The 27,999-nt window shown below is 41.3% G+C and overlaps 1 protein-coding gene across 2 annotated transcripts in view; it reads right to left on the bottom strand.

Moving 5' to 3' along the window:
- Positions 1–9,494: 9,494 nt before the first annotated feature.
- The window catches only part of CDH11 (cadherin 11), a 103,629-nt gene continuing 85,124 nt past the window's right edge, over positions 9,495–27,999 (bottom strand). For both annotated transcript variants that reach the window (XM_028739652.2, XM_028739653.2), the window contains exons 9-13: positions 26,292–26,428; positions 23,317–23,438; positions 22,287–22,404; positions 11,542–11,793; positions 9,495–10,851 (exon numbers count right to left, since the gene is read on the bottom strand). In XM_028739652.2, the coding sequence (XP_028595485.1) occupies positions 10,355–10,851; positions 11,542–11,793; positions 22,287–22,404; positions 23,317–23,438; positions 26,292–26,428 (1,126 nt within the window). In that variant the 3' untranslated portion in view covers positions 9,495–10,354. The remainder of the gene's footprint in view (positions 10,852–11,541; positions 11,794–22,286; positions 22,405–23,316; positions 23,439–26,291; positions 26,429–27,999) is intronic.

Genomic DNA, 27,999 nt, shown 5'->3' with positions numbered 1-27,999 from the left:
GAGCACAACAACACTTCGTCAAGCAAAATATCTCAGTCGTATCTAACATGGGAGGAATATCTAATTCTGCAGTCAGCACTGGAACAAACCTGGCATGAAAATCCTGAGCTTTAGCCACCCCTTCGTTACTAAAAGAGCCACCAAGATTTGTGGTATCCAAGCAGCATTGTTTTCCAGGATTCTTCCTCTCTCTTTTTTGAACAAAATGTTCGCTTAAAATGTTGGCCTATCAGTTTTTGAGGATGGAAAACAGATGGGCTACAGTCAATTCCATCAAGAATCCAAATTAAATCCATTGGCTTGTTTTTAGTTTGAATTAATGAAAGTTGAATAATATGCACTGGCAGCCTGTGAAGCTTCTATGATTTCTGGCAGTGTAAGATCACAGTGCATTAAATCCACATATAGCCAACCTCATCCCTGGTGTAATTTCACTGACTTCAAAGAAGTAACCACAGGGATGAGTTTGGCCTGTTGAATTCCACCCACCCACCCACTTCCGTACTATTTTATTACAAGCTGTCAAGGCCCACTTGAGCCACGTATATTGTGATATTGCACTTTGACAACACTACATTTAAACAAGGGTATGGACTGTTTCACACATGCATGCCCCCTTGATTTTCTTTTCCTGCATATAGTGACTTCCAGTTGAATGTGCAAAAACCATAGATGACACTGTAGACTTACACTTTTCACTGAGCATAGGTACAAGCTGTCACTACACACGTACTCAAGTGCTTGTGTGACAGAGTGTGCACCTGTTGATTTGTACACAGATGATAACTTGTTGATCATTAAATGTGAATAACTGCACAAGTGTACAGCTCAAATATTTGTGTAAGCATTTATATAAAATGTACACCCGTGGAATGTAACTTGTGAACCCCCTTCTGCTTGCAATAGTAGAAGAGTTCCATCTGTAACCTACCAGAGCAAATTCAAGGTCTCACCATTGGTATACAATGTCATTAACAACTTGGGACCAGTTTCCTTGAGGGGTCAGCTTTACCTCTGTGTGCTTACTTGACTGCTTCAGTCTCTTGAACTTGCACTCTTGCAATTATCATATTAGGTTTGCTCTACACCTGTAACTCGAAGCTACAAACATGAGCCTGACCAAACTGCGGGAGGCGGTGGAAGACAGGAGTGCCTGGCGTGCTCTGGTCCATGGGGTCACGAAGAGTCGGACACGACTAAACGACTAAACAACAACAACACACCTGTAAAGTGTGGCAGCGTCTGCACTCTGGAATGCTGTTAATATTAGCCAAACACCCTCAGTGTGTAGACACTGGCTAAAAAACATTTTTGTTTTGGCGAGCCTTTCTAGATGTATAAGAAGACAGATAGATAGATAGATTAGATAGTATATATATTCTATCTCCTTAAATATACTGATTTTTATTATTTTATTTGTATACTAAGAATTCAAAACTGAAGCAGTATTTTTGCAAAGTCTGCAACTCCTCATCCAGAGTCAGTTTTTATTTGTCTGAGGTTATTCCAGTGTAAAAATCACATTTTATAAATATTTATCTCTTCCTCTTCTCTTGGTCTTACAGATCCACAGTGTCACTTTATTAAAATAATTTATGCTGGGCACATTTTTCATTACTCACTCTATTTTATTCATATCCTTCCTTTGCTTTTAATGAAGGGGGGAACTTGAGTTGGCTTAAATGAGGTCTGCAGGCAATGATCCATCCAGAGACAGACCAGATCCAGGGCTGGTGAGGTGCAACAAGATGGTTGCATCATGTACCTTCAGGAAATGAAAGAAATTGTGTGGCAGGTAAAAGCGGCATAGGAAGGGGACAGAGTGCTTGCAGGGCCTTCTTGGTAGTGGAGATCCTATGCTCCATGGGAAAAGGTGGGGGGAGCTGCAGATTGACTGCAGTGGCTCTCAAGGGTGCACATATCCTTTGTCTACCTGGAGCTTCCCCCATTTGGCTACTGCCTTGCTCCATCCCAGTGAGCATAGCAGTACCACAGGGAGGTTGCCAGTGCCACTCCACCTCATCCCTCCAGGTGTGGGGATATATCAGAGGCTTTGGGGGAGGGATATGACAAGGTGGCCGAGGGTGTCACCTTCACTCCATTTTCATTTTCACTTAAAGCAAAGCTAAGCTGAAGGCAGCATCTTATTGCCTAGAAATGTTGTCTACATCATCAGCTCTGGTCTTCCTTTTCAAGTGAACAGTGGCTGCAGCCAAGCTCTGCTTGGGGTGAATCATAGATCAGAGTTGGAATGCAACCCTGAGGACCATCTAGGAATATGCAGCTGGGACCTTGGTGTTATCAGCGCCATGCTCTAACCAACTGAGCTTGCAAACAAAGTGGTGCCTTAGCTTTCTTTTAAGGAAAAAACAGGAATGGCATTGGGGGTGGAGAGAGAGAGAGAGAGAGAGAGAGAGAGAGAGAGAGAGAGAGAGAGAGAGAGAGAGCCCTCAACTACCTTACTAACCCCTTACTAAGCAACTAACCCCCTCATCCAAAAGTGGAATGACTTTCACCCTCAGCCAATGGCTTGACAACTTCTGGGAGGGTTTTTTGCCCCTCCACAGAAGTGCTGGATGGAGTGGGAGAACCTCAGCCATATAACTTATTCCACAGCTAGTTTAATCTCCATTCCCTAAATATGCTTTTCGTTTGTTCTTCATGGCCAGTTAGTCTCTGACACCTTTGGAAAGGATGTTAGTGAAGATGCCAGCTTTGATTATGATTTTGGAGGAGAGTCCTTTTCAGTTCTCATAACATAAGTATCAGACATCAGGTGGCTACAGCTTTGACATATTAGTGAACTGAAATTAATAAATATTAGGAAGTTAGCTGAAGAAGCAACCGGGCTAAAGCCATTTCCAGCAACCCCGTTTTAATTCAAAGGTGAAGCCAACCAGCCAAACAAAAAATAATCCTTAAGAATACAAAAGCCCTGCTGGATCAGGCCAAGAGCCAATCTTGTACAACCTTCTGTTTCCACAGAGGGCAAACAAATGCCTATCAGATGACAACAAGCAAAACATGAGTGCAACAATGGTCTCCCTTACACAAAAGGATGTCAGCTAAGTCAACAACCCATGGAAAACGTCATCGTCCCCCCACCAGAAATGGAGAAAGAAGGAATTTGGATCAACACTAGCCAGCTACAAAACTTACTCTGATAAGTAAGTCAAAATAAAAATATAAAATGATTTTTTTAAATGTAAGATGAGCATGAGCTAAATATGCATATACTTGATTGATTACTATGTGCCTACTTTCCTGGTAATTGGGAATGGTGGTGCAGAGGCTGAGAAGTTGCATTTGATAGATCAGGGTTTGGGAATCTGATGTAGGTGCCAAATGCAGCCCCCTAGCTCAAGGAATGTGTCCTTGAACTTCAATAATGCCCCTGTCTTGCCTGGTGAGCTCTGGCTAGCACTAGTGGTGGCGGCGGCAGCAGTAGCAACAGCTCTGCTTTGATCAATATCATGCAACTGGGAGATAAGCTCCTAAATCACCCCAGACATAGTGTTGCTGATGGGTATTGTGGGAAATAAAAATGGTGGCTCCCAAACTCGTCCACTTGGGAGCCCAGGGCAAGCATCTGCGGTGGGCTGTGCCCATGTTGGCTGTGGTGTGTTGATGCCAAGTCTGAGCATTAGCTACTTAAATTGAATATCATCCTTATTGGATCATCTGAGTGAGCAATCTAGTCTAGTGACCTGTATGTTAACCAGGGTGTAAGAGTGTCCCAGATCTCTGATTGCAGTGGTAACTAATCGAATCAGGTTCAGCTTTTCTCTTTGGGCACGAGATTCACCTTCAGTCAGTTGTAAAAAAAAAGCAAAGCCTGTTTTTCCCAGAACACTTTTAAGCGATCCTTCCGATAAGAGTTGACAGGCCGTCGTGCGGATGTAGTCAGCATGTATCTTAAGTGGTGAGAAAGAGCTCACAATAAATAATGTATTTGATGAATGTAGCTTCATTTTCTGCCCAGCTATGCGATATGACGTGACAAAAGAGCTAAGCACAGGAAAGGAGGATGTGGATGACACAGTGGAGATGTGTGCTAATGAAGCTCTTTTAAGCCCTAGTCAACTACAAAGAAACACATTTCGTTTTCCAACATAAGGAAGTGAATGCTAGTGATGTTACCGATGTTGGCTGGGAATACAAATCTTCTGATGGTCTCCTCTGCTCCTAGGTGAGTATCACAGAATTAGAATTGAGATTCTAATGCCCTTGCGTTTGCAGTGGGATTAGAAAATGGCTCCTAATTCAGCCTGGAATTAGTCAAACTATTTTCCAGTTCTTTAGGAAACTAACTCAGCTAGCCAAACCTAAATCTGAATTAAGCACACCTGGGCATGGAATAATTTGTTAGTTTCCATCCTAAATCCAGTTTCCCACATTTCTGCAGCAATGCATATTAAGAATAAATCCTAATGCAAATTCATTGTTTTAGTGCCATTTTTTCCTAATACATTTTAAGCTGTTTTGACTAACATACAGTGGTACCTCGGGATAAGAACTTAATTCGTTCTGGAGGTCCATTCTTAACCTGAAACTGTTCTTAACCTGAGGTACCACTTTAGCTAATGGGGCCTTCTGCTGCTGCCGTGCCACAGCCACACGATTTCTGTTCTCATCCTGTAACAAAGTTCTTAACCCGAGGTACTAGTTCTGGGTTAGCGGAGTCTGTAACCTGAAGCGTCTGTAACCTGAAGCGTCTGTAACCTGAAGTGTCTGTAACGCGAGGTACCACTGTACACAGTTTTGCAAGCCATTTCCCACAATACAATGCATTTTATGCACACTTTCCCCTAAAATATAGATTTTGCTACACATTGCATAAAAAAACAGCATTGAAAAAATCAAAGAAGTGCAAGTTTTGAAGAAAAGTTGTGTTTTGGTTCTATAAGTGGGAACTGGTTAGTTTCTCATTAAAACTGAGTTTCTCCCCCACCCCAGAGACCAACCCAGGGTGTTTTCCCATCACTAGAAACCACTATTTGCTGTTTGACATCTGTTCTTTTTCTTTACAAAAGTCGGTGGGAATTTTTCTCCCTCTCTCTATAATATTCAAGTTCAGTAGCCTTCTGGTATTTATCCATACACTTCACATTGTGTAGAGGAAGAAGTGGGCCTCCCTATCACCACGCATGAATTGTGTGTGGGGGGAAATTCTGGCAGCAAGAAGCCCACACTAGTGTAGAACATCTGTTTGGCATGCAGAAGACCCCAGATTAGATTCCTAGCATGTATAGGTAGGCCTGGGAATACTTCCTGTCCAAAACTCTGGAGGGCTGCTGCCTGTCACTGCAGACAATAATAGAATAAGCTCTCCTTATAATTAGGATTTAGGAGGAATGGAATACAGAGTACAGTGATCCAGAGTCACAGTAATGCAATGGATCTGAGAAATTTTCATAGAGAAACGTGTTCATGGAATAAGCAACAACTCTCAAGTGTTAAATCAAAGCAGAAAATAACTATGTCTAATTTCCAATATTTAGAAAGGCGCTTAGGGTGCAACCTTAGGGCTCCTGGAAGGGTGTCCCAGGGGGCAGAGGATATGATGGACCTCACTTTCTGTGGGCAGAGAGGGAGGTCTGCAGTAGAAACCCTTCAGTCATTGGTGTTGGAAAGCTCAACTTCTGTGATTGTTCAGCTGGCAGGATGATAAGGGCAAAATGTGGGGCAGATGGGGAAGGACTCAAAGCTCTCCAGACTCACTCTTGAAATGGAAGCAACTACCCTAGCTCCAGTTATTTTAACTGCTATTGGATGATGATGATGATTTTAAAAAAGAAGTGAGGTTTCCCCTACCCCAGAACACACACACACTTTTCTACCTGGCTGTTGTGAGCTTGGCAGGGCTTAGGAAATGGTAGTTCCTCTGCCCATTTGCTCTCCCTGTTTTAAACATGAGCATTTCTTACACTGAGTACTGATCATCTTTCTCTCTCTCTTCCGTATCAGAGAATAGTGTATGTTATGTTTCTAAGAGTACAAAAATTTGCCAACAACATGCATGATATGCAGGTCATTGTGATGCTGTGATATGGGAGACTTGAAAAGCTACTTTCATTTTGTCTCATGAAATCATCCTTTCTCTTTGAGAGGCTTGCAAAACCAAAGCCAAACTCATTACAATGCAATGGATATGCGCGAGCCTCTTATTTCCAGCTATGGTAAAAGCCTTATCAGCCCACAGAGCTTATTGCTATCTTGCTGCAGATGACGTCTGCTTGAATCACCATTTATTTTGGATTAATTTGCACTGATTTTCATTGTCTGTATTCTCAGGTAACGAAAGGGGCCTCTTTAAAGTGCCCTGGCTAGTGAGTTGCTCCCATGCAAGTCAGGATCCATATAAAAGCTTCCTTCCATTTCTGATAGTTCAGGTAGGAACTGCAACGAAATGTTACAGTGTGCAATGTTCTTGTTCAGGATTCCAGTCAATCAGCCATACCATTTTCCAGCACGGTCCATTCCATTTCGTTCCTCTCCCCACTGCCTGCCACATTTCATTCCTCCCTCATTCCACGCCCAACAAGCATATAGTCCCTATTGGACTGTTTTTGTCCCCATCTACATATTTTTTGTACTTCATCAAGCCTGTAGGGATTCCACAAGGCTGCTGATCAATGGTGGCTGGTGACCACTGAATGGAAGGCAGGGAAATCAACAGTAGGTGGTACGAGAGTCAATGACAAGCAGAAAAAAATAATTCTAATTTTCATAGAATTACAGAGTTGGAAAAGACCATGAGGATCATCTAGTCCAGCTCCCTGCAATGAAGGGATATTTTGCTTGACATGAAGCTGGAAGCCACAACCTGGAGATTAAGGGTCTCATGCTCTCCTAACTGAGCTATCCCTCAGGTCTAGATGATGGACTATTTCACTGTCCCCATCTTACTCCTCCTTGCTAATTCTATAAGGGGGAAAGGAGACTAAGGAGGATGGCAACCAATGACATCCCCTGGACTGGTAAGAAGACAGGCAGATGGGGACTGGCTGAGAAGAGACAGAAGTTGGTGGGGCAATGCCCCATTAAACCTAATGGACTCTATGGCAACTGCTACCTCCCTCTCATGGATATTTCTGTTTTTGGCACATAAAGGTCCACACTTGTAGAAGCAGTGGTTGTCAACCTTTAGGACCCCTTGGCATATTTACAGAGGAAAGAAACCATTATGAGCCCCAAACACAGACACACGCACCCCAGACCAAGCATGCACCACAGCCAAATCTATTAGCCACACCAGAATGCTTCTTTCAACCCTAATTTCAGTTGGGTAGATGGTGGGAGGAGATCATGGAGGCATCAATAAAGACCCATTGGTGCCAGAGTAGCAATTCTTGGTGTATAGAACATTTAGCATATCCTGCAAGTAACTCTTTTCCCCCTGAAAGGTCAGGAATAGCTTGTATCCTGCATGAAGCACAGTAGCAGAGGAAATGGAAGCCTTTACACAGACCCAGACTGCTAGAGAAGGAACCACATGAAGTGGGCAGCCTTCATGTGGGGAAAGGAAGTCTTAGCCTTAAATTCAAACCGAAAGATAAAAGGAAACATGAATGATTCCTGCTGGTCATTGTTGAGATGACAGCAAGTAGTCCACAGAACTCTGGAACGTATTAACAATATTATTGGTGAGTGTGTTCTAACATTTTAGCAAGTATTTCAGTGATTTTGTAGGTTAAGGAAGACAGGAATCTTCCTTATACTGAGTCAAATCATTGTTTTGTGTAGCACTTGTCTATACTGACAGGCGCAACTTTCTGGAGCTTCAGACATGAAGATTTCAGCTCTGACTAGAGATGCTGGGGGGGTTGAATTTGGGACCACAGCTACTGCCTTTCCCCTAGATAGTATCATCACAAACGTGCCTTTTGATTTTGAATTTTTAAAAAGGGGGTTCCTACAAACAGATTTGTTTTCTGACAGCTAAATTTAAAAAAGACAAAACTAGCCGGGAAAGTAAATTTATTTCCAACCTTATAAGTGAGAAAGAGAGAGAACCACAGACAAAAGAAAACCCCCAAATATTTAAAATTATGAAAAAGTAATTGACAATACTTGTTTCCCTTAAAAATTAAACAGAAGCATATAGAAAAGGTGTTACATTTTTGCCTAACAATGCAGTAAAAAGTACATTATCAAGTAGTGAAAATTATGATGAAGATTATTGTCATTTTGAAGATAAAGGTGGAAATGACAACTTAACAGCAAGTTCACTTTTCCTCTATATGTTAATATAAATTGCGAGCTTTCAAAATTTTAATTCATATCACGGAAATGTGCAAATCTAGCAAAATAGTCTTTGGATTATAAAAATAGGAAAATAATAATAACAATAATCAAAGAACTCTGAACTAAGGGTGTGAAAGTATATAGAATGTGCATTCTGTTAAAATGTAGTATTGAAATAGGACATGATATAGTAGTTACATTTTTTTCCTTACACTCAAGCCTACTAGTGGGGCATCTACTAATCTTAGACCTTTAATGGCAAAAGACAACTATACTGAAGTGATTAAATTTAAATCAACATCTTTAAGTTAAAACAAAAAGTACCATAAGCAATGCAGCTCTCGCCAATATTGGCACTCTTCACTGCCAACTGAAGACAGAAGCAGCATTTATCCCCCTGTCCAATCTCCTGTGGGACATTAAAAATGGGCTTTGCTGATGATATGGTTGTTTTCTATATTACATTTTCAGACCTCTGACCTTCCCCTACCGGCTATCTAAAATCTAGCTTGCTTACATTTGTTTCCAGATGTTAAACAAATAGATGAACATAATCTGGTCTGTTGTCTGAACTAATCCAGAACTAATCTATAGTCCCTTTTAAAAATTGATTAAATCAATACATTGAAAATATTAAATAAAAAAAGCTATATATTTATTTTTCATTGTTTTATATTCTAAATGTTGAAGCAGCAATACCTGCCTGGCGAACTAAAATAAACAACTACTAAAATATCAAAGCACTAATTAATATATTTCTTAGGTAGAAGTTGGGTAGAAAATTGTTAGTGGGCATGCACCCCCAAATTGGGTCAGGCTGAGATTTAAGTCTCTTGCAGTCCACAGAAGGCTAAAATGGATAGTCAGCTTAAAAAGCACTGAGTAAATTATAAGTACAGTGCATGCCTGCACATTTATAAAGTCATTTGTAAGACTGTCAAGAGGAAAGATAAATGCATATAACAGGGCAAAAATACTTAGGAAAACTGAACTGAATCCAGAGCTGACTCATTTTGCATTTAAGGTGCTACTGCATTCTTGGAGTAGCTGCCAGCTTGCCAGTATTTCGCTAAAAAACAACTTGTAATTGATTTTAAATAATCACTTAACAAGACAACTTGAACTACAAACGCATAATAAATAGGGCTATTAAAAGGTCAAATGGGTAGTGAGGGGAGATATACATATGTAAATGGGCATTAGAAACAACACTTTCCCTTTAAATTTTTAATAAACAAAACCAGAAGTAAAAAAAGAATCATTTTTTTTATTTCAAAGTCTGCTTCATATATTGAAGCACATATTAAAGCAACAGTACAATGTTCATAAAATATAAGTGTGATGTAACATTTCTTACATGTCAGAATACTGATATTTGTATGTATACTAAAAATAAGAACTTTAAAATTGTACAAATAGATACATTTAAAAATGACATAGAAATAGGGCGCCTCTCACTGCAACAAGACAGAGTTTTATATCTGGCACGTATTAGATTAAGATGAAAGTATAAGCAAAAAGATTTACAAGAGTCAGCAGAAACAAGTCGGATGCTCAAGAGACATTATAATTGTACATTGTCCTGTACATACATCATATGTGTTTAAGCTGGCTGAATATTATATATTTCAAGTTTAAAAATGCACTACATACGGAGTGTCCATAGTTTAAGGCGAAATTACAGCTCAGAACTGTTATCCTTTCTAATTTGTGGAAGCTTCTTTGACATAAAAGACTTAGTTGTTCATCATACATACAAAGATTGCCCGATTGTAGGATGAGTTTTTTATTTTTATTTTTAAAAAAGAGTTTCCCTTGACTTAAATATTTTGTATTTCACAAGTGGTTATTTTTGTCCCCCTTCTAGTGAAGTTGATAACCAACTCCTATATTTGCCTTTTGCATGAAAAGGTTCTTCACAGTATTTACCACTTTTTCTTAACATCCGTTTTTAATTTAAGGACTCTCCTGAACCCCACCAAACCAAAAATGCTTTATACGAACCTTTTCTTGTTTTATTTTAAAAAAATACCTGCTTACATTTCCTCTGATTTCTTTTTCTCAGAACATTAGACACAGTTCTTAAGGCCAAATTTTAACTTTATTGTTAAGAATCGTCTTCAAAAGTGTCTTTGGAGCCATATAAGTCTGCTAGTTTCTTAAAACGAGGTCCCCAATTTTGTAGATAGTCATAGTCCAAATCGGAATCTGTCGTTGCTGACTCCAACGAGCTAAGTGAACCAGCCACTGAGCCTCTTCCTTCATAGCCATAGATCTGGATAGAGTCATAGGGAGGAGCTGTTGGGTCATTGTCTGCTTCTTGTATTCTTGTGTTGATAAAGTCATCAACATCAACACTGTTTGGAGCAGGCCGAAGCCCTGGCCGTGGCATGTACTGGTACTCCGGCTTTATGTCTTTGCGAGGAATAAATCCATTGATGCCGTCGGGGTTTTGCAAAGTAGCAATGTCAAAAGCTTCAGTGTCTTCTTCCCCGCCACCTTCATCATCATAAGTAATGATATTCTCTCGAACGTCTTCTTCTTCAAAAACAATAAGAGGCTCTTTCTTCTGACGTTTAAGTGTTACAAATAACACTACAATCACTGATGGAGGAAATGAGAAGGTTATTATTATTATTATTATTACTAAAAAGCAAGTGAAAGAAACAATCTTCCTGTGCACTGGGCAAATCTTAGAATAACAGGCAGAAATACTGGGTTGAATCCAAAGATTCCATTCCATTCACATAATGAGCTTCTGTTCTAAGAAAGTGAGTTCTGCTTATGGAAGGCCTTCTTTTGTCCTTCCATTCACAGAATTCTTCTACGCATGAAAAGCCTTTCTGTGAATAGAACAAAACTTTTGGATCTAATCCATTTTGAACAGAGATGTGCAGAGCTCACTGCAGGGTGAATTTGTATTTTAACAGGTTAATTTCCCATATGCCTGCTGGATGTCTGGAACACAATCTGAGCTCCTTTCTGGGTTTGGAACACACCAGGCACTGACACTCTGATCTGGTGCCTATATGAGCCCTCTCCATCAAGGGGATGGTGGAACTCCTGAGATTATGCTGGGAAATCTTGAGACTCTAGACACTAAAGGCACAAGGTGCCTGCTTGGCACTACAAAAAAACGGGGTTCACCAAGATGTGGCTGCTGTGCTGTGCTCAGTTTGGTGTATACTGAGTTCAACATATTTTTGTAGGATCACACACCGTATTTCGATGGAGAAGGGAGAAGGAGGAAAAGCAAGAAAAGGGAGAGGAAAATAAATGTTAAGATTTCCTTACCTAACAAAATGACAATACAAGCAAGGATGGCAATTAAAGCTCCAGTGCTAAGTCCGGCATTGAGGACGTAGGCTTCTGGGTTGCAAGAGAGTAATACTCCATTTCCATCACAACCACACACCCGGATTGTGAGTATGTTGGTACTGCTCTGAGGCGGGTTCCCACCATCACTTATCACGATGGGCAGAGAATACAAATCCTTTGTCTGCCGGTTGAAGCTTGTGCGTTTCGCATAAACACTTGCTGTGTTATCTGTTGTAAATAAGATAATGATCATTATAAGGCTTCTTCCAGCACCAACCCCTTTGTAAAAAGAATTTGCATTTGCCCTTTTGTCCAAAATAAACACAGAACTTCGGTCCTAATGGCATGACAACATTTTAACATTATGTCTTCTGCATATTGTCGTGCTCTCATCATTTCAGTTATTTGAGAATAAAATGCAGTGGTGAAAAGAACAGAAAGTGGGTGAAGAAAATAAAACACATAACTTCGCTCATGATATTATGGACACACCCATTTATGAGTATTGATTACTGCACAGAGCTTGTAAAATGTGAGGCATGCATCCCTAAATGGCAGGGGTATGAAAGAGACACATACCAAGAACATGGATAGGTAAATCTGTCAATTTTGGTTCCTTTCAATTTCTATTTCCTTTCCACATTTCCACATCCATTTGTGAATTTATCTTACTTTGCACATTTTGAAATTCAATTTTTCTAGTACACACATTTTTGTAAAGCAATTTTCCATAATACAAGGCATTTATAAATGTTATATTCAAAAATATGTGCATTTTTGTGCACATTACTTGGCATGAGAACTGCAGTGAAAAAAGAGAGAAGCAGGGATCTTGAAGGGTGGTTCTGTTTTCACATTGTTTGAGACAGTGCAAATTAGTTACATTTGCCTCTGAATCAACTTTCTGCCCCATCCCTAGTCAAAAATCACATGCACAATGTTAGGAAGCGCCAGTCAGTCATTTTCAGGCAGAAAATACGTGTCCCTCCTTTGTAAGTCCTTTAATACATAGTTAAGGGGGGGAGTAGTATAATACTTGGAGGCTCATCCCTGCCCTACACATGTTCACACTCTGTGCAATTTAAAAAGCTGGAAAGGTTGGATTTGCAAAGATGTGGAGCAAGTCCCATCTGTCTACAGCTGCATGCAAGTAGCCTCAAAAAAATGCACATAGATCAGAGAAGAGGCATATTTATTTTAATCGTTTATATGCTGTTTTTAAAAACAAAACTTTACTCAGGGCATCTTCCAATCAGCAGAATAAAAATCTCTTAAATATGATAAGTATATTTAGAAACAAACAAAAACAAAACAAACAAATAAAAGTCATATACAACAATCCCAAATAAGCAGAATGAAACTATTTCTAATCCTGATGGGGGAGAAAATAATGTTACAATTTAAATAGGCAATAATACCAGTTTAAATATCCAGCTCCTAATTTGACCAAAGGCACACGGGCAAAATAATCTTTAACATATGTTCCATAGATATGGGGTCACCACTGAAAAAGCCCTGTGAGCAAGGCATCAGTGGCTGATCTTAAACCCTGGGCAGAGTCAGGCAATCCTTCAAGTAACCAGATCACAAACTCTTCATGGTTCTACAGGTTAAAATCATTACTTTAAACTGCACAGGGACAGCTCCTTCTTGTTTGATCACCTTTTTACCATGTGAGCATCTATACTGTGAGGTTTTTTTAAAACCACAATATTTGATGGTGGCCACTAGATGGCTTTACAAGACATTTACAAATGATGGACATGATGGATACCCCCAGGATCAGAGGCAGTATGTCTCCATATACTAGTGATTGGGGTAGGAGTGAGCTTTGTCCTGTTTGGGACTTCCCAGATGGAGGCAACTCTGCTTTGCTTTGCTTTAATAATAATAATAATAATTTATTATTTATACCCCGCCCATCTGGCTGGGTTTCCCCAGCCACTCTGGGCGGCTTCCAACTGAATATTAAAAACAGTACAGCATCAAACATTAAAAACTTCCCTAAAGAGGGCTGCCTTCAGATGACTTCTAAAAGTAAAATAGTTGTTTATTGCTTTGACATCTGCTGGGAGGGCGTTCCACAGGGCAGGAGCCACTACCGAGAAGGCCCTCTGCCTGGTTCCCTGTAACCTTACTTCTCGCAATGAGGGAACCGCCAGAAGGCCCTCGGCGCTGGATCTCAGTGTCCGGGCTGAACGATGGGGGTGGAGACGCTCCTTTAGCAACTCTGAGAAATTAGATGCTGGACTAGACAGGCTTTTGGTCTGATCCAGCAGTGCCTATACTTGCTGAAGCTTCTGGTTCACCTTTAAAGGCAGACTCACAAAAAGTACATTTCAGTAGACTACAGTGGTACCTCGGGTTAAGAACTTAATTCGTTCTGGAGGTCTGTTCTTAACCTGAAACTGTTCTTAACCTGAGGTACCACTTAGCTAATGGGGCCTTCTGCTGCCACCGCACCGCTGCCACATGATTTCTGTTCTCATCCTGAAGCAAAGTTCTTAACCCAATGTACTATTTCTGGGTTAGCAGAGTCTGTAACCTGAAATGTCTAACATGAAGCATCTGTAACCTGAAGTAGCATTGTATTCTGTATGTGATCCCCCTCCAATGTCCATTGGCTCACCCCACATTTGTATCTATAGTTTGCATGTCATTTAGGAAATGTACCTCATTTCAAAACATACATTACTAGGTACTCTCTACCACATCAGATTATTTATCATCTACCCTCTAGTATTCTCTACCTTTATTGGAAGGGTTTCAGGCAGGGGGTCTTTTCCATCACATACCTGATTTCTTTAACTGGAGATGCCAGGGATTTAATTGGGGCTTTCTGTGGAATAGAATCTCCACCTCTTCCTAATACATTCTTTGCTTTTGCTGAGAAACAGAATAGGTGTGGGGAATAGGTGTTGCTGAACTACAACTCCCATCATCCCGGTCATTTGCCATGTTTGCTAGTGCTGATAGGAGTTCTAGATCAGCAACATTTGGTGGGCCAAAAGTTCTCCACCCCTGACCTGGAGAATCTGAGGGTATTATTTTAAGGGTGCCTCATTGGCTGAGAGCTCATCCCTTATTTAGAGAAGCCATCCCAGTTTCTGATTTGATCCCAGAATGTCCCACTTTTCCTTAGGATGACTCTATTTTCATTGGAGAAATGTTGAAGGGTATGGAGTTATTTGACCCCCAAGCCATTTTAAGGCAATCCTGTATAGGGAAGTTTTTTTAACGTTTAATGTTTTATTGTGTTTTTATCTATGTTGGAAGCCACCCAGAGAGGCTGGGGCAACCCAGTAAGATATGTGGGGTATAAATAGTAAAATTATCATTATGGAATGGGATGTCCCTATTTTCATTGGAGGGTATGCATCAAAGCACTTAAATTTAAATCACCATTTCATGCATATCCCACTGAATAAATGGAACCTTTCAGACTGCATGGCAGTCTGCAGAACTATACCCTGAATTTAAGCTATGGTGTTGTCTTTTAAGTCATAGTAGTCAAAATGAAAATGACTCATGTGTTATGGCTAAATGGAGCTAAATGCCTACCTAAATTTAGCTGTCAAAATAAATATTTTCCCTCTTTATATTTTCAGTGTATTGCCTTTGGCAGACATCATAGTATTCAAGCACTTGAAAGAAATGGCATTTATTCAGACATAATGTCACTGGGCATAATTCCAATAAAGCCAGTCCTGGAACTAAATTTGGCTCAACAAAGAAGCTAATTCGTAATGCTATCATTTCCTCAGACTTTATTTACTGTTTAAAAGAGGTGGGTCCAAGCCAAATATTACTGTAATTTTTTCCCACCCTGGACATGTGATTGTAATCAGATGTGGTAAGTTTATCAGTACCAGGATAAATATCTGTGGATTCATTCTTTAAAAGAGGGCTGCTAACAGTATGATTTCCTTTTTTCCCTTTTCAAAGGCCATGAAATCCTTATATGCGTACACAGGGGGGAAATAGCAATTCTAAATTTCATGGTTGTGTACTGCAAAAGGCATGTGATCCGCACAAACAAGCATAAGTAGATCAAGCATAAGTAACCTGCAGCCGTCCAGTTGTTGTAGGGCTCCAACTCCAGTCAGCAAGTACATGTATTACTCCAAGGTCTATAATAATCTTAATTCTTGCATCCTCTAGAATCATGAAGTTGCCCCTACTTTTATTATCCACTCTGAATGTACTGTGGGAGAAGAGCAGGGGGGACGGGGAAATCCATTCCAAACAACTTCAAACTCCATTAATGTTGTTTTTCTTTCAAAAGCACCAGCAGGTTGCTGCTATCTCCTGATCCGATCCTTCTTCATAGATTGGTTGCAGTTCTTTTATATGTTTATGGTATTTCCAGAAAGACTTATTTCCTCCTCTTTGATGCTCCTCTAGACACCTTGGGAAAAAGTCTGTGGGTTTGTTTATTCATTGAAATGCCCTTTCTTTTTCATTTTAAGCAAGTCAAAGAAAGTTTGGTATAGATTATTGAATTTTACCACCTGCTGTACAGCAAACCAAATATCATTGACTGTACTCCAACAACAACAACAAAATGCATCAAAAAGAAAGCTCTCCCGAGGTCAGTAAGATAAGAGTGTGGTGGCCTGGGCATGCATGGAAGTCCACAGCTTGGGGGTGGCAGCTTTAGCACATTCACATCTAGGGTCCACTTCACAATTATCATTCCGTGTTGCAGAAGTGGTCATTGTTGTTCACGTATGTCAGGATTCTTACAGTGGTTAGATGGACATCTGGATGTGGTTGGATGCAATTATCTGTTAACACTTCTGAAATGTCTAGTTGTAGGCTAGGAATGATGCAGTAGTGGCTTCATAAGAGCAAAGCCATCATCATCTTCATAAAGCATTTCCATAGCGTAGCTGAATTCCACACTAAAGTTGTTCAATTAACATGGTGCAATTCATACTTATTCATTCTTTTCCATTTGTTTTCTCTTCTCTTCTTTTCTAGCTTTTGTGTGAATAATTGCCTTCATGCCAGGTAATGGAAGAAGGTAGGACTAGATCTAATGAGCTTACAAGAGCCAAACTTTCGGATGAACTTCTTGCTGGTAAGACCAATAAAGCAACGCCCTAGACAGGTGATTGGCTTTTCCTTGATGGAAGTCTTCAAGTAGAGGCTGAATTGGGGATCCAATGCATTAGTGATGCTCTAGCTCTAGGTTTCCACATTGCAACTAGAAGCCAACAAGGACTCCTCCAATTGTACACTTCTATGAATTTTGCCACTAAACAAATTAGGCCACATTGATAAAAGTCAAAAACCATAGACAATTTATTATGGTACAGTTCTCTAACCATCCTTAAAAGCCTTCCAAAGGAATTCACATGCTTGGTCTGTGTATGAAACAGCATCATATAATACTCTTTGTTTTTTATATAAAAAATATATATAATGCTTGGAAATCATTTAATGACTGTTTCTATAATATATTGTGGGTTTGTGTCTGAATAGAGTACTCACTGTTCCAGGAGAACCTCAACATTATTTGTTTATTTTTTGTTGTTTGTAACAGAACAGCAACTCTACATAGTGCTAGGACTTGCTACCCAGGCAAGACTAATGTTCCAACAGTTTACACCAGATACCTTTAGGTCAAAGAATACCCCTCTCTCTCTCTCTCTCTCTCTCTCTCTCTCTCTCTCTCTCTCATACACACACACACACACACACACACACACACACACACACACAATATACACAGAGGGGAAAAGAGAAAGAGAGCATTTTGCTCATAAGAGTATGCCCATCTAATCCAGGATCCTGTTCCCTTAGTGTCCATTCAGATGTCCATGAGAATCCAACAAGCAGAATTCAAGTGCAACAGTTCTTTCCTCTTCTGCAACTCCCACAAACTGGTGTTCAGAGGCACTCTGCCTCTTACAGTGCAGGCAGAATATAGCCACTGTGGCTTTTGTCATTCTTTCCTATTGATAAGCATCCCCCCACCTCCACCCCAGTATGGAATGGTGTATGTCCACTCCTGAAGGGTTTGATGGCTGAAGATGGTTATGTACACATTAGATTCCTGAAAAGCTGCAAGACACTTCTGCTGCATGGCAGAGACCCATGCAAGATGACATTATTGTTATTTGTTCCTTCTTGCAGCATTCCTGGACATACATTTAAGACACAGGGCTAAAACCACGTTTTTTCTCATGTAAGCATGCTGACCATTAAAGGCTAAAGGGGCACTGCTACTGCAGTGGAATTTCTGCTACCCATTATCAGTGAGGCCAGTGTCATGTACACAAGAATATGGCCTGTCCGTAAAACTGGTAAGAACCAGATAAGGAAAAACCTAAGAGCGCAAGAAGGGATCTGCATGTACAACAACAACAATGTGTGTACAAGGATTGTGTCTGGATGAGAGATGGTGAGGAAAGGGGATGGCAGAAGGTGGCTGGGAAGAGGATGAAAAAGCCAAGGTGATGCATGTTTTGTCTGTACAGTGTGTGTCCTAATGGAAAGTCCTTGCAGACTCTACCCTGTACAGTGGTGCCTCGCAAGACGAAAAGAATCCGTTCCGCGATTCTCTTCGTCTAGCGGTTTTTTCGTCTTGCGAAGCAACCCCATTAGTGGCTAAGAGGATTAGCGCTGTTAGCAATTTAGCGGCTTTGCGGCTATTAAAGGATTAGCGGCTAAGCTGCTAAAAGGCTATTAGTGGCTTAGCGCCTTTGAAAAAGGGGGGGAAAGCGGGGGGGGGGGAAATGGCGAGACTCGCAACACGTTTTCGTCTTGCGAAGCAAGCCCATAGGGAAATTCGTCTTGCGAAGCGCATCGCAAACGGAAAACCCTTTCGTCTAGCGGGTTTTCCGTCTTGCGAGGCATTCGTCTTGTGGGGCACCACTGTAGTACATTATTGAATAAAGTCTGACTGATTGGGAATTGGGTATGAGTCTGCATACTTGAACCCCAAAGAGGAAATTTCCGCCACAGTAGAAGGGAGTTCATTTTTGTATGAAGAATCCGTTTCAACTGACTTTTAATGCTGTGCCTCTGATCTTCCTGCAATACTGGTACATTCGGTCCCAAACTGTCATGGGAATTAAAAATGATACCAGATGTATAGAGAGAGTGTGAAGTAAGAAGATGGTTGTCTATTAATATGATGCAATGTGAGTAAACACCCTGAATGAAAGCAGTGTTGTGCTTTATCACAGCATGAAATTACCCATTATCCCATGCTTTCTATAGAACCAAGCTGGGCTTGAGAAAGCCAGTAACGCCACTGACTATTAACAGGATGTAAAATGTGACTTTTTTATTATTTCAATATGTAATTACTTTTGGGAAACGAGTAGAAACTCTATTAAATGATCATTATAGGATGGTATTCACTTTAAAAGTTCTGGCAGGGGCCTAAACATAGGAGTTTTCATTAACTGGTTTTGCAGTTAATAAAGCCATTTTTCTTTTAAAGTAGTGAATTCCTTAAGAGTGTGGAGGCATGATACAAAGATTACTCTGATTTACAAATGGCGGGAGGGGAGAAGGAGAAATTTTAAGTTATTTGACTTGCAAATCGCAAGACATTCTGTCACCGGGGAAAAAAGGTTACTCGCTAGAAGTCTTTAGAATTCCTGCTATTCACTTTGACTCTCTAGCTTAACCTTTTAAAAATACATGCACATACAAAGAATTAAATTAACTACACTGTCGGTCCCCCCCTCCCGCACACACACACTCATGAAAATGACATGAATATATTAAAGAATTTATCATTTAGCTGGAGAATTGGTAAAGTAAATGAAAAGCTCATACCGCCCCTCCAATCCAGATAAATTCAATTGACTTAAATTGTTGAGGAGTTTTGTTTTTGGTTTTTTTTAAAAAAAAACCAAACTGCCAGAGTGCTGTCTGCTAAAGCTACTCAGTTGAACAGATTATCAAGTATCTGTGCTAGGAATGTTATTCAATTTACTGCTTGTTTTGATTGAAAACAATGAAAAAAAAGAAAACTAGTGGTGCCAGTCCAGAGAATGAATAGCAGCTTGACACAGGTTAGCTGTAGTTCAGTTAATACATGACCCAACTAATGGTCCACGCCTCCCATAAACAACCCAGACATTAAGTGATTATTTGGATGGAAGCCAGTTTTTAAAATCTATAACTTCTAATGGGATACTTGCCATTAAACATCCCAAAGGCAACGCTAAATGAAAAAGTTGGACCAAGGTACAAGAGTTCATAACTACATAGTTGAAGGTAGTTGAATATGGTCTTGCCCCTTATACACTCAAAAGATCACTGCACTCTGAAGGGGGAAGGGTCTCGGGAAGATACCATCTCATCAGGAGGTTCCTTCTGTACAGTATAGGAATTGGGCCCTTAGGATGCTGATGTTTATGTGTGTGTGTATGAAATAGCTTTGAGGTGTTTATGGGGTATGAGTTGTAAGAGATCAAGAAAATAAAAGTAAAAAGAAGATGGGGACCTCCTAGACTCTCTACCTATTATAGGTCCCACCAGCCTGCCTTGAGAGAAGTCATAGCTTAGCAACATATTTAGCATTCTTGTGGCCCCATGTTCAGTCCCTTTCCCTTGTATTTCCACTAGCTGCCTCGGGAAGCAGGATTGGTGTCAGTGGTTCCTGAGATGCTGTGTACCCTGATGTGATACAGTGTAATTGTACACTGTAGGAACAGATTTATTGTTTTATAGATTTTTATTTACATTGCTTTTATTGTTTCAGGGTTTGAAGCAGTTTTTAAAAATATGGGGGGTATTTTAATAAATAAATATGTTCTAAATTAGGGTTTATGCTTTTCTCTTCCTCTTTAACTGCTTTAACATAAACAAAAAAAATTCCTTCCAGTGGCACCTTAAAGACCAACTAAGTTAGTTCTTGGTATGAGCTTTCGTGTGCATGCACACTTCTTCAGATACCTTTAACATATGCTTTAACATAGTTAGTCCTTCCCTCTATTTCCTATAAATGGCTTCCCTCTATAAATGGCTCAGGATCTAGAATCATAGGGTTGGAAGGGACGCCATGAATCATCTTGTCTCAACCCCTGCTGTGCAGGAATACGCACCCATGACCTTGTGACCATGCAATTTTTTAAATATAAGAAGTACAGGTGTGTGCATGGGGAGGGATGACTGTGGTTGACCCCATAACACATGAGGAAGCTTAAATCTCCTTCCCAAACTTTGATCCTGGTAAAAAACCCAATTGCCATCCATGTGCAGCAATTAGGATAAGGAAAATGAAACTTCCAACTGGTGCTAGATTCCCAGAATTTCCCACCACACCAGTGATAATAACAATAATAACAATAGTGGAAAGAATTGCATAAGAACATAAAAGAAGAGCCCTGTTGTATCAGGCCAAAGGCTCAAGTCCAACATTCTGTTCACACAGGGACTAACCAGATGCCTTTGGGTAACCCTTAAACAAAACCTGAGCCCAACAGCACTCTCCCCACCTGTGATACCTAACTAGTATTCAGAAGCACACTGCTTCTGACAGTGAAGGTAGAACACAGCCACCATAGCTGGCAGCCATTGAAAGCCTTATCTGTCATGAATTTATCCAATCCTCTTTTCATCATTGCCTCTTCTGCCTTTTATCATTTTTTTTCTTTTAAAATTAATCCTCCCTCCTATTGGAAACAACAGACCATTCTCCTACAATCTGATAGTAAGGTAAAGGGACCCCTGACCATTAGGTCCAGTCGTGACCAACTCTGCGGTTGGTCTCGCTTTATTGGCCGAGGGAGCCGGCATACAGCTTCCGGGCCATGTGGCCAGCATGACTAAGCCGCTTCTGGCGAACCACAGCAGTGCATGGAAACCCCGTTTACCTTCCTGCCAGAAGCACTTTGACGTGCTTTCAAATGGCTAGGTTGGCGGGAGCAGGGACCGAGCAACGGGAGCTCACCCCGTCGCGGGGATTCAAACCGCCGACCTTCTGATCAGCAAGTCCTAGGCTCTGTGGTTTAACCCACAGCACCACCCTCACGCCACCCACGTCCCTCTGATAGGCCCTAGCAATCTGATAGGCCCCAATCTAATAGGCCCCAGCAAATCAGAAGGCTGCCATGTGACCATTTTATTTGTGTTACCAGCCAGTGTCATACTTAGCCTGCTAAGGTGCTGGGTGTCGCCTGTACATCACACAGCTGGGGGGAAGACGAGCTGCCCATGGGGGTGGGGCACCCTGCATGCAGCCTCTCCTCCCCCTCAGGGCAGGAGACGTGTGGCTCAGCCACGCTGCAGGCCCCCGCGGTAAGTGCTGGCCCCTGCTGTGTGGCAACTAGTGCCAGCCGTGTTTCATTAGATTTGTTGACTGAACTAAAAAGTTTTGTGAGCCCATTTTAAAAAAAATCTTTTTTTCTTTTCTTTTGGTCATTTTGTCACCCTCCTCACTGATAACACCCGGGGCGGCCCACACCCCCTTCCTCTGCCACTGTTACCAGCTCAGAGATGACGTGCTAGCAGATGTTCCTGAAATCGCTACAGCACTTGCAATCCCACGGCATTAATCTTATAGATTCTATATTACATGTATTTATTAGGATAAATGCTGGTGGTGATGCACTAAAGGAATGCCTCAGAAAACATTATTTTCACATTTCACCCCACTGCCCATCCTTTGCAAGAAGTCTCAGGCGGGCATGGATAACTAAAGTGTTACAGTATGGCATGATAAGAATAATTAGTTTGCTCCTGTCTTCACAAACCTCGGTTATCTCGGAGAGTAAAATTAGGCTTCTGGATCATATCAGGTGGCAACCCAAAGATAAATCTTGGGCCATTAGCTGCATCATCCTTGTCCTCTGCAGTAATTGTTATTAATGGCTGTAAAAGAAAGGCTCTTGTGAGCATGCAATGCATCTAAAAAGTCATTCTTCTTCCCATCCCACCAAATTGGCTCTTGAGTGAAAATTGTGCAGCTTCCTTTAGGGTGCAATATTTTAGGCCCAGCACATCTTGCATCATAAGAATGTAAGCAGAGCCCTGATGTATCAGGTCAAAGTCCTTTCCTGTCTAGCAACCAATTTCACAAAGAGGCCCACAAGCAAGGTGCATGGGCAACTTTCTTCCTGCACTGTTGCTTCCCAGAAATTGGTTGTTCAGTGGCATTCAGCCTCTGAACCTGGATGCAAAATGCAGCCATCATTGCTTGTAGCCATTGATAGACTTTCCCTCCACGAATCTGGCCTAGACCCTTTTAAAGGGGAAAAGGCTACAACTCAGTGGTAGAACATCTGCTTTGCATGCAGAATGTCCCATGTCCAATCTCTGGCATCTCCAGATAGAGCTGGGAAAAAACTTTTTGTGAAACCTGGAGAACCATTGCCAGTCAATTTAGACAATACTGAGCTAGAACGAGCTGTGATCTGGTATAAAACAGCTCTCTATATTCTGAAAGGGGGATGTGTGTGCTATAATTTTAACTACCTTGAAAAATATGAATAAAACTTAACCTGAAATATTAACCTCTAAAAAAAAAGCCCTCAGATAGGCAATATTGGCTCTTCTAAGAAACTTGGCAACAAGTTCTTTCCAAAGGGGATAATTTATGAGCTTCAAGTCTGGTATTAGAATACATTAGAGATGCCCTCTGTTTTTGAGAACAGGATATTAACCCCCCAGAAGCCAAACCTATGTTAAACTGAATTTTCTTTGCGACTCTGCACTTAAGAAAAATGAACATCCTCATTTAATCTCTCCCACCCACAAATGAGAGGTTTGTGTAGCAGAGGTTACCTCACTGGTCTGTGGTTTCTCACAAACAACTGTTTCATGGGAAGACGCAAGTTTTGGAGCATTGTCATTTACATCAAGGACCTTGATCGCTACTGGAACTTTGGCTTCCTGGTGCCGATTATCTACAGCAGTTATTTAGAAGGGAAAAAGTCACAACATGGGGTAAAAACACAAGAAACAAAGTTAGCTGCCCCACCCACACAAATCCTATCCTTGACCACTGATATCAGGAGTAGAGTAGTAAATCTCTTTTCCTGCCTTTCCCCAAAACCAAAAAGCCCTTTGGCTCCTTTAAGACTAATAAGTTTTCTTAAGGCATATGTTTACATAGACTAACATAAAAACATAATTTCTCAGGAGTCTCTCTCTCTCTATGTCTATATATCTGGGCACTGGTGAAATAGCCATAGTGTTAGCCTGGACATTCAATTCCCTGCAGAGCCACAAAGCATATTTGATGAGTTTTCTGCTGCAACCTAACCAACTTCAAAGAGCAGATAAAAACAAATTTAACAATAATTCTACCTGGGAATCAAGGAATGCATTAATTCAGGTTGTTAGTCAGGATGTGGAGGTCACCCAACTCTCACAAGTTCAGAATGTCCCATTAGCAGGAACTGTTGGTGAGGAGGGATGGTGCTGTGCACTGGGCCTCCTACCACCAAAGTTGCTGCCAGTTATTAGGACAGGAGCAAACTGGTGGGTGATCAGTGGTTTGTGGGCATATCAGCCCACACAGTGCTGAGCTCCTCACTGACATGCCCCTCTCCTAGTAAGCAGCAGTGACTCCATTGCTGGGAGGTCAGGTGCACAGTGCTGTTCCCTTCTCACTGACCACTCCTGCCCTTCAGGAGACATCAATAGGCAACAAGATCTGAATGGGATTAATGATTCTCGGGAGAAACAAAAGTTTGCCCATTCCCCCCTCCCTAGAGTTTCCATAAATTAGGAAGCTTTTCTTTTTTTATGTTTGTATACATAAAACAGCTCTTCTGTTCATGTGAGACTGTATTGGAGCAGAATATATACAGGTCAGGTAAAGGTAAAGGGACCCCTGACCATTAGGTCCAGTCGCGGACGACTCTGGGGTTGCGGTGCTCATCTCGCTTTATTGGCCGAGAGAGCCGGCATACAGCTTTCAGGTCATGTGGCCAGCATGACTAAGCCGCTTCTGGCGAACCAGAGCAGCGCACGGAAATGCCGTTTACCTTCCCACCGGAGTGGTACCTATTTATCTACTTGCACTTTGACATCCTTTCGAACTGCTAGGTTGGCAGGAGCAGAGACCAAGCAATGGGAGCTCACTCCGTTGTGGGGATTCGAACCGCTGACCTTCTGATCGGCAAACCTTAGGCTCTGTGGTTTAGACCACAGTGCCACCCACAACCCAAAATACAGGTCAACTGGGTTCTAATTAGAGCTATATGCAAATGGCCTCTTAATCTCAAATTTATGCCCTATTCTATGCCCAATAAGCACTCTGGCCCAAGGTTTTGTCCAGTATCTTCTCTATGTGATGGGCTCATGGGAAAAAGCTGCCCCATGAGTCCTTGCTGCAGAGTGGAGGGGAAGCCAGTATAAGGCTGCTTCCCCTGGAGCTCAGAGCCATTTTGCTTTGATAGCTTCCCACCTGCCCACCCTCGGGTTAGAGCCTTCACTGAGCAATTTTGGGTCGCTGGTTGACAGGGCCGGAAAGGAATTTTTCTCTCTCAATCTACTACAGTGGTACCTCTGGTTACGAACTTAAACCATTCTTATCCTGAGGTGTGCTTTCACTAATGGGGTCTACCGCTGCGCGCACGCCTTTGGCACAATTTTCCCTTGCATCCCAGGACAAAGTTCACAACCAGGAGCAGCTACTTCCGGGTTAGCGGAGCTCGTAACCCAAAGCGTGCATAACCAGAAGTGTTCGTAACCAGAGGTACCACTGTATTGGCACTTGGTCAGGGTTTACTTCACCTTAGTGAAATTACGACTTCCCTTTGTTTGTATGAGGGCGGAAATGGCATTGGTCAGGATCAACATAGTACAGGGGTCCCCCCATAAGGTGCCTGAGGGGAGGATTGACTATGACAAACCCAAGCGGAGGTTCGGTATCTGCCTGGTTGGAATCTGCACCCTGGTCCCCCAGTGAGACCTTACTTGCTTGGCTTGCACCACGGCAAGGTTCAACACTGGCTGACTCCCATCATACCGGTTTGGAGCGATCCAAACCCAGTGGATGCATTCTATCAACATGAGCTTGTGGAATAATGAACTGATCCTGGAACCCAATGCCATGCCAACCCTTGCCCTGCCTGATGCTGTCAATAAAGATTTGGCCTGATTTGGTTGTACAGTCTGGCTCTCATGGGTCACATAATGCACCTGCCTGGGCAATCATGGACAAAGAAACTGGATAACATTTCACTGAATTTCTCTAAGGGTAAGTTATCCAGCATTTTCTTGTGGGTTAAGGCTCCCCGTTAGTACATTTTCTTTCTCCCCCATTAAGAACGCTCCTCAAAGTTCATTTCTTGCCATAGGCACCAACTCCTATGGCTGAAGCAGTTTCAGCCCCCCAAATATATATATTTTAGGGGGCTGCCCCCCTTAATATTCAGAGGACATTGCACAACGTCACACATGCAACATCAGGATGTCACACAATGTCGCATCACATTCCAATCCTCTTGAAAAGCTGGCACCTCTGTTTCTTTTTGCGCTGGTAGACTGGCTACAATTTTGCATCCTCCACAATGCACAGACCTAAGATGACCAACATGCACACACTACAAAATGGTGAACAGTATCAAGAAAGAACTCTGCAGGAGTTGGGGGGGGAGGGAATCTCAGAACTTTTCTTAGAAAAGTCTTCCAATAAATTGGCTCAAAATTTACCTGAAATGTACCTTAAATTTTGCTCAAAATGGAGACTGTGGCATTTTAATATAATTTATACAAAAAGTATATATAACTGTTTGATGAATACTTACGGAGTTCATATGCAAACACTGAGATATTATGCCAGGCCATTTCTTCCCTATCCAGTTTCTTTGTGGTTGTAATTGAACCATCTTCTGCGCTGATACTGAAATATCTGTCGAGGTCAGTGTGACGATCAATTATATAACTAAAAGGGGATGCAAATGAAGTAATTAGAGAATTATTCAATTCATTTAGTGTCTCCTAGACAGTGTACCACTTATTATTATTATTATTATTATTATTATTTGGGGGGGGGGTTGTTTGGAGGCACTCTGCTTAGCAAGATAAAAAAACAACTAAATCACCAGCATCAAAATGGATTTCCTTTTCTAATACCTACATGAGCACCATTTTTCATATCAGTCTTTTAGCAGAAAGAATCACTTACAAGTGTAGAGCTATGCATTGCCAGAGATACAGGTGGCCTATTGGTGCATTCTGAATCATGTGATTACAATTGTGTGAAGCAGGAGGCATGTTACTTCAGGGATGCAACTGTTGGCTCCACATCTACCACTGAAACACATTATGGCTCCTTTGCTACCATTTCCATAGGTTGAGGGAATGCCTGAATAATGGACCCTCCTCTATGTACATAGCCACCCCATATTATTTGGAATCTGTGCAACCAGGGTGCCACATTACAGTGGGAACCTACATGAATAAAGCAGATTCCTCTCTTCAAACCTTCACCCAGTATGTGGACAACACGATGATATGAACAGTGCCCCTGTTCCCCCATTTCATATGACGATGATCATGTGATTTAGAACACCCAAATAAGATTAGCATAACTATTGGACTGGAAGCACCAAATGCCTCTTCCATCCATTTGTTTGTTGTGTTCTCTACAAACCCCACATGCTGTTTAGCAACACTCAATCCTGTGACATGACAAATGCTTTGGGTTCTCTTGTCACCTGCTCCACATCATTGTTTACCACTAGTGGAGTTGAGGAAATCAATGATGTGATGACATGACCTCATGGAGGTGTTATTTCGTGTTTTAGCACTTGGGTGAGAGCTGGACAATGGGGTGTGCCATTTTCAGCTGAACCCCAACCCCAATAATGTGTGTTTCCATGCTTAACTATATTGTGTGAAAAGTGAATATATTCCTCAAAGGTGGATATATTGGGTGGTATCCAATGCTAGTTCTACTTAAAATAGATCCATTTAAGTTAATTGACATGACTAACTTGAGTTTATTAATTTCAATGGGTTTGCTCTGAATAGGACTTATTTGGATGCAACCCATTTTCCCCCACATATGTTTTCAAATTTCCCATGAAGTCATTTTGGAAACAACCAGTGTCAGCTTAATTTACATCATTTTATGCTTCATGGTTTGCCAGTTTATTGAAACATTGCTAGTTCATTAACTGTACATTTATCTATACAGCCTCTTTATTAGCTAAGATAACTGTGTTAAGGTCTTGGGAAACTGTATGCACTCTGACTCCATAGTCTTGGACATTGCAGTTGGCATCTGAACAAGTTGGATATAAAAAGCATAATAAAACCGAAACTTTTATGGAATCTGGCATCTCTTTTGAAACTGTTATTATAGCATAAAACAGATGTGCCCTTTATAGTTAACATTGGTACAATGTATGTAGTGTGATGTTATGGAAGGCTGCAATTGCCTGGCTTGTTATGCCATTATGATCAGATTGCAGATCTTGGCTGCACTGAGCACCACATCCCCGAGTTATT

The sequence above is a fragment of the Podarcis muralis genome, chromosome 7 (genome assembly GCF_964188315.1).
Source record: "Podarcis muralis chromosome 7, rPodMur119.hap1.1, whole genome shotgun sequence".
NCBI classification, from domain to species: domain Eukaryota; kingdom Metazoa; phylum Chordata; class Lepidosauria; order Squamata; family Lacertidae; genus Podarcis; species Podarcis muralis.
This window is presented reverse-complemented; position numbering and strand designations above follow the sequence as displayed.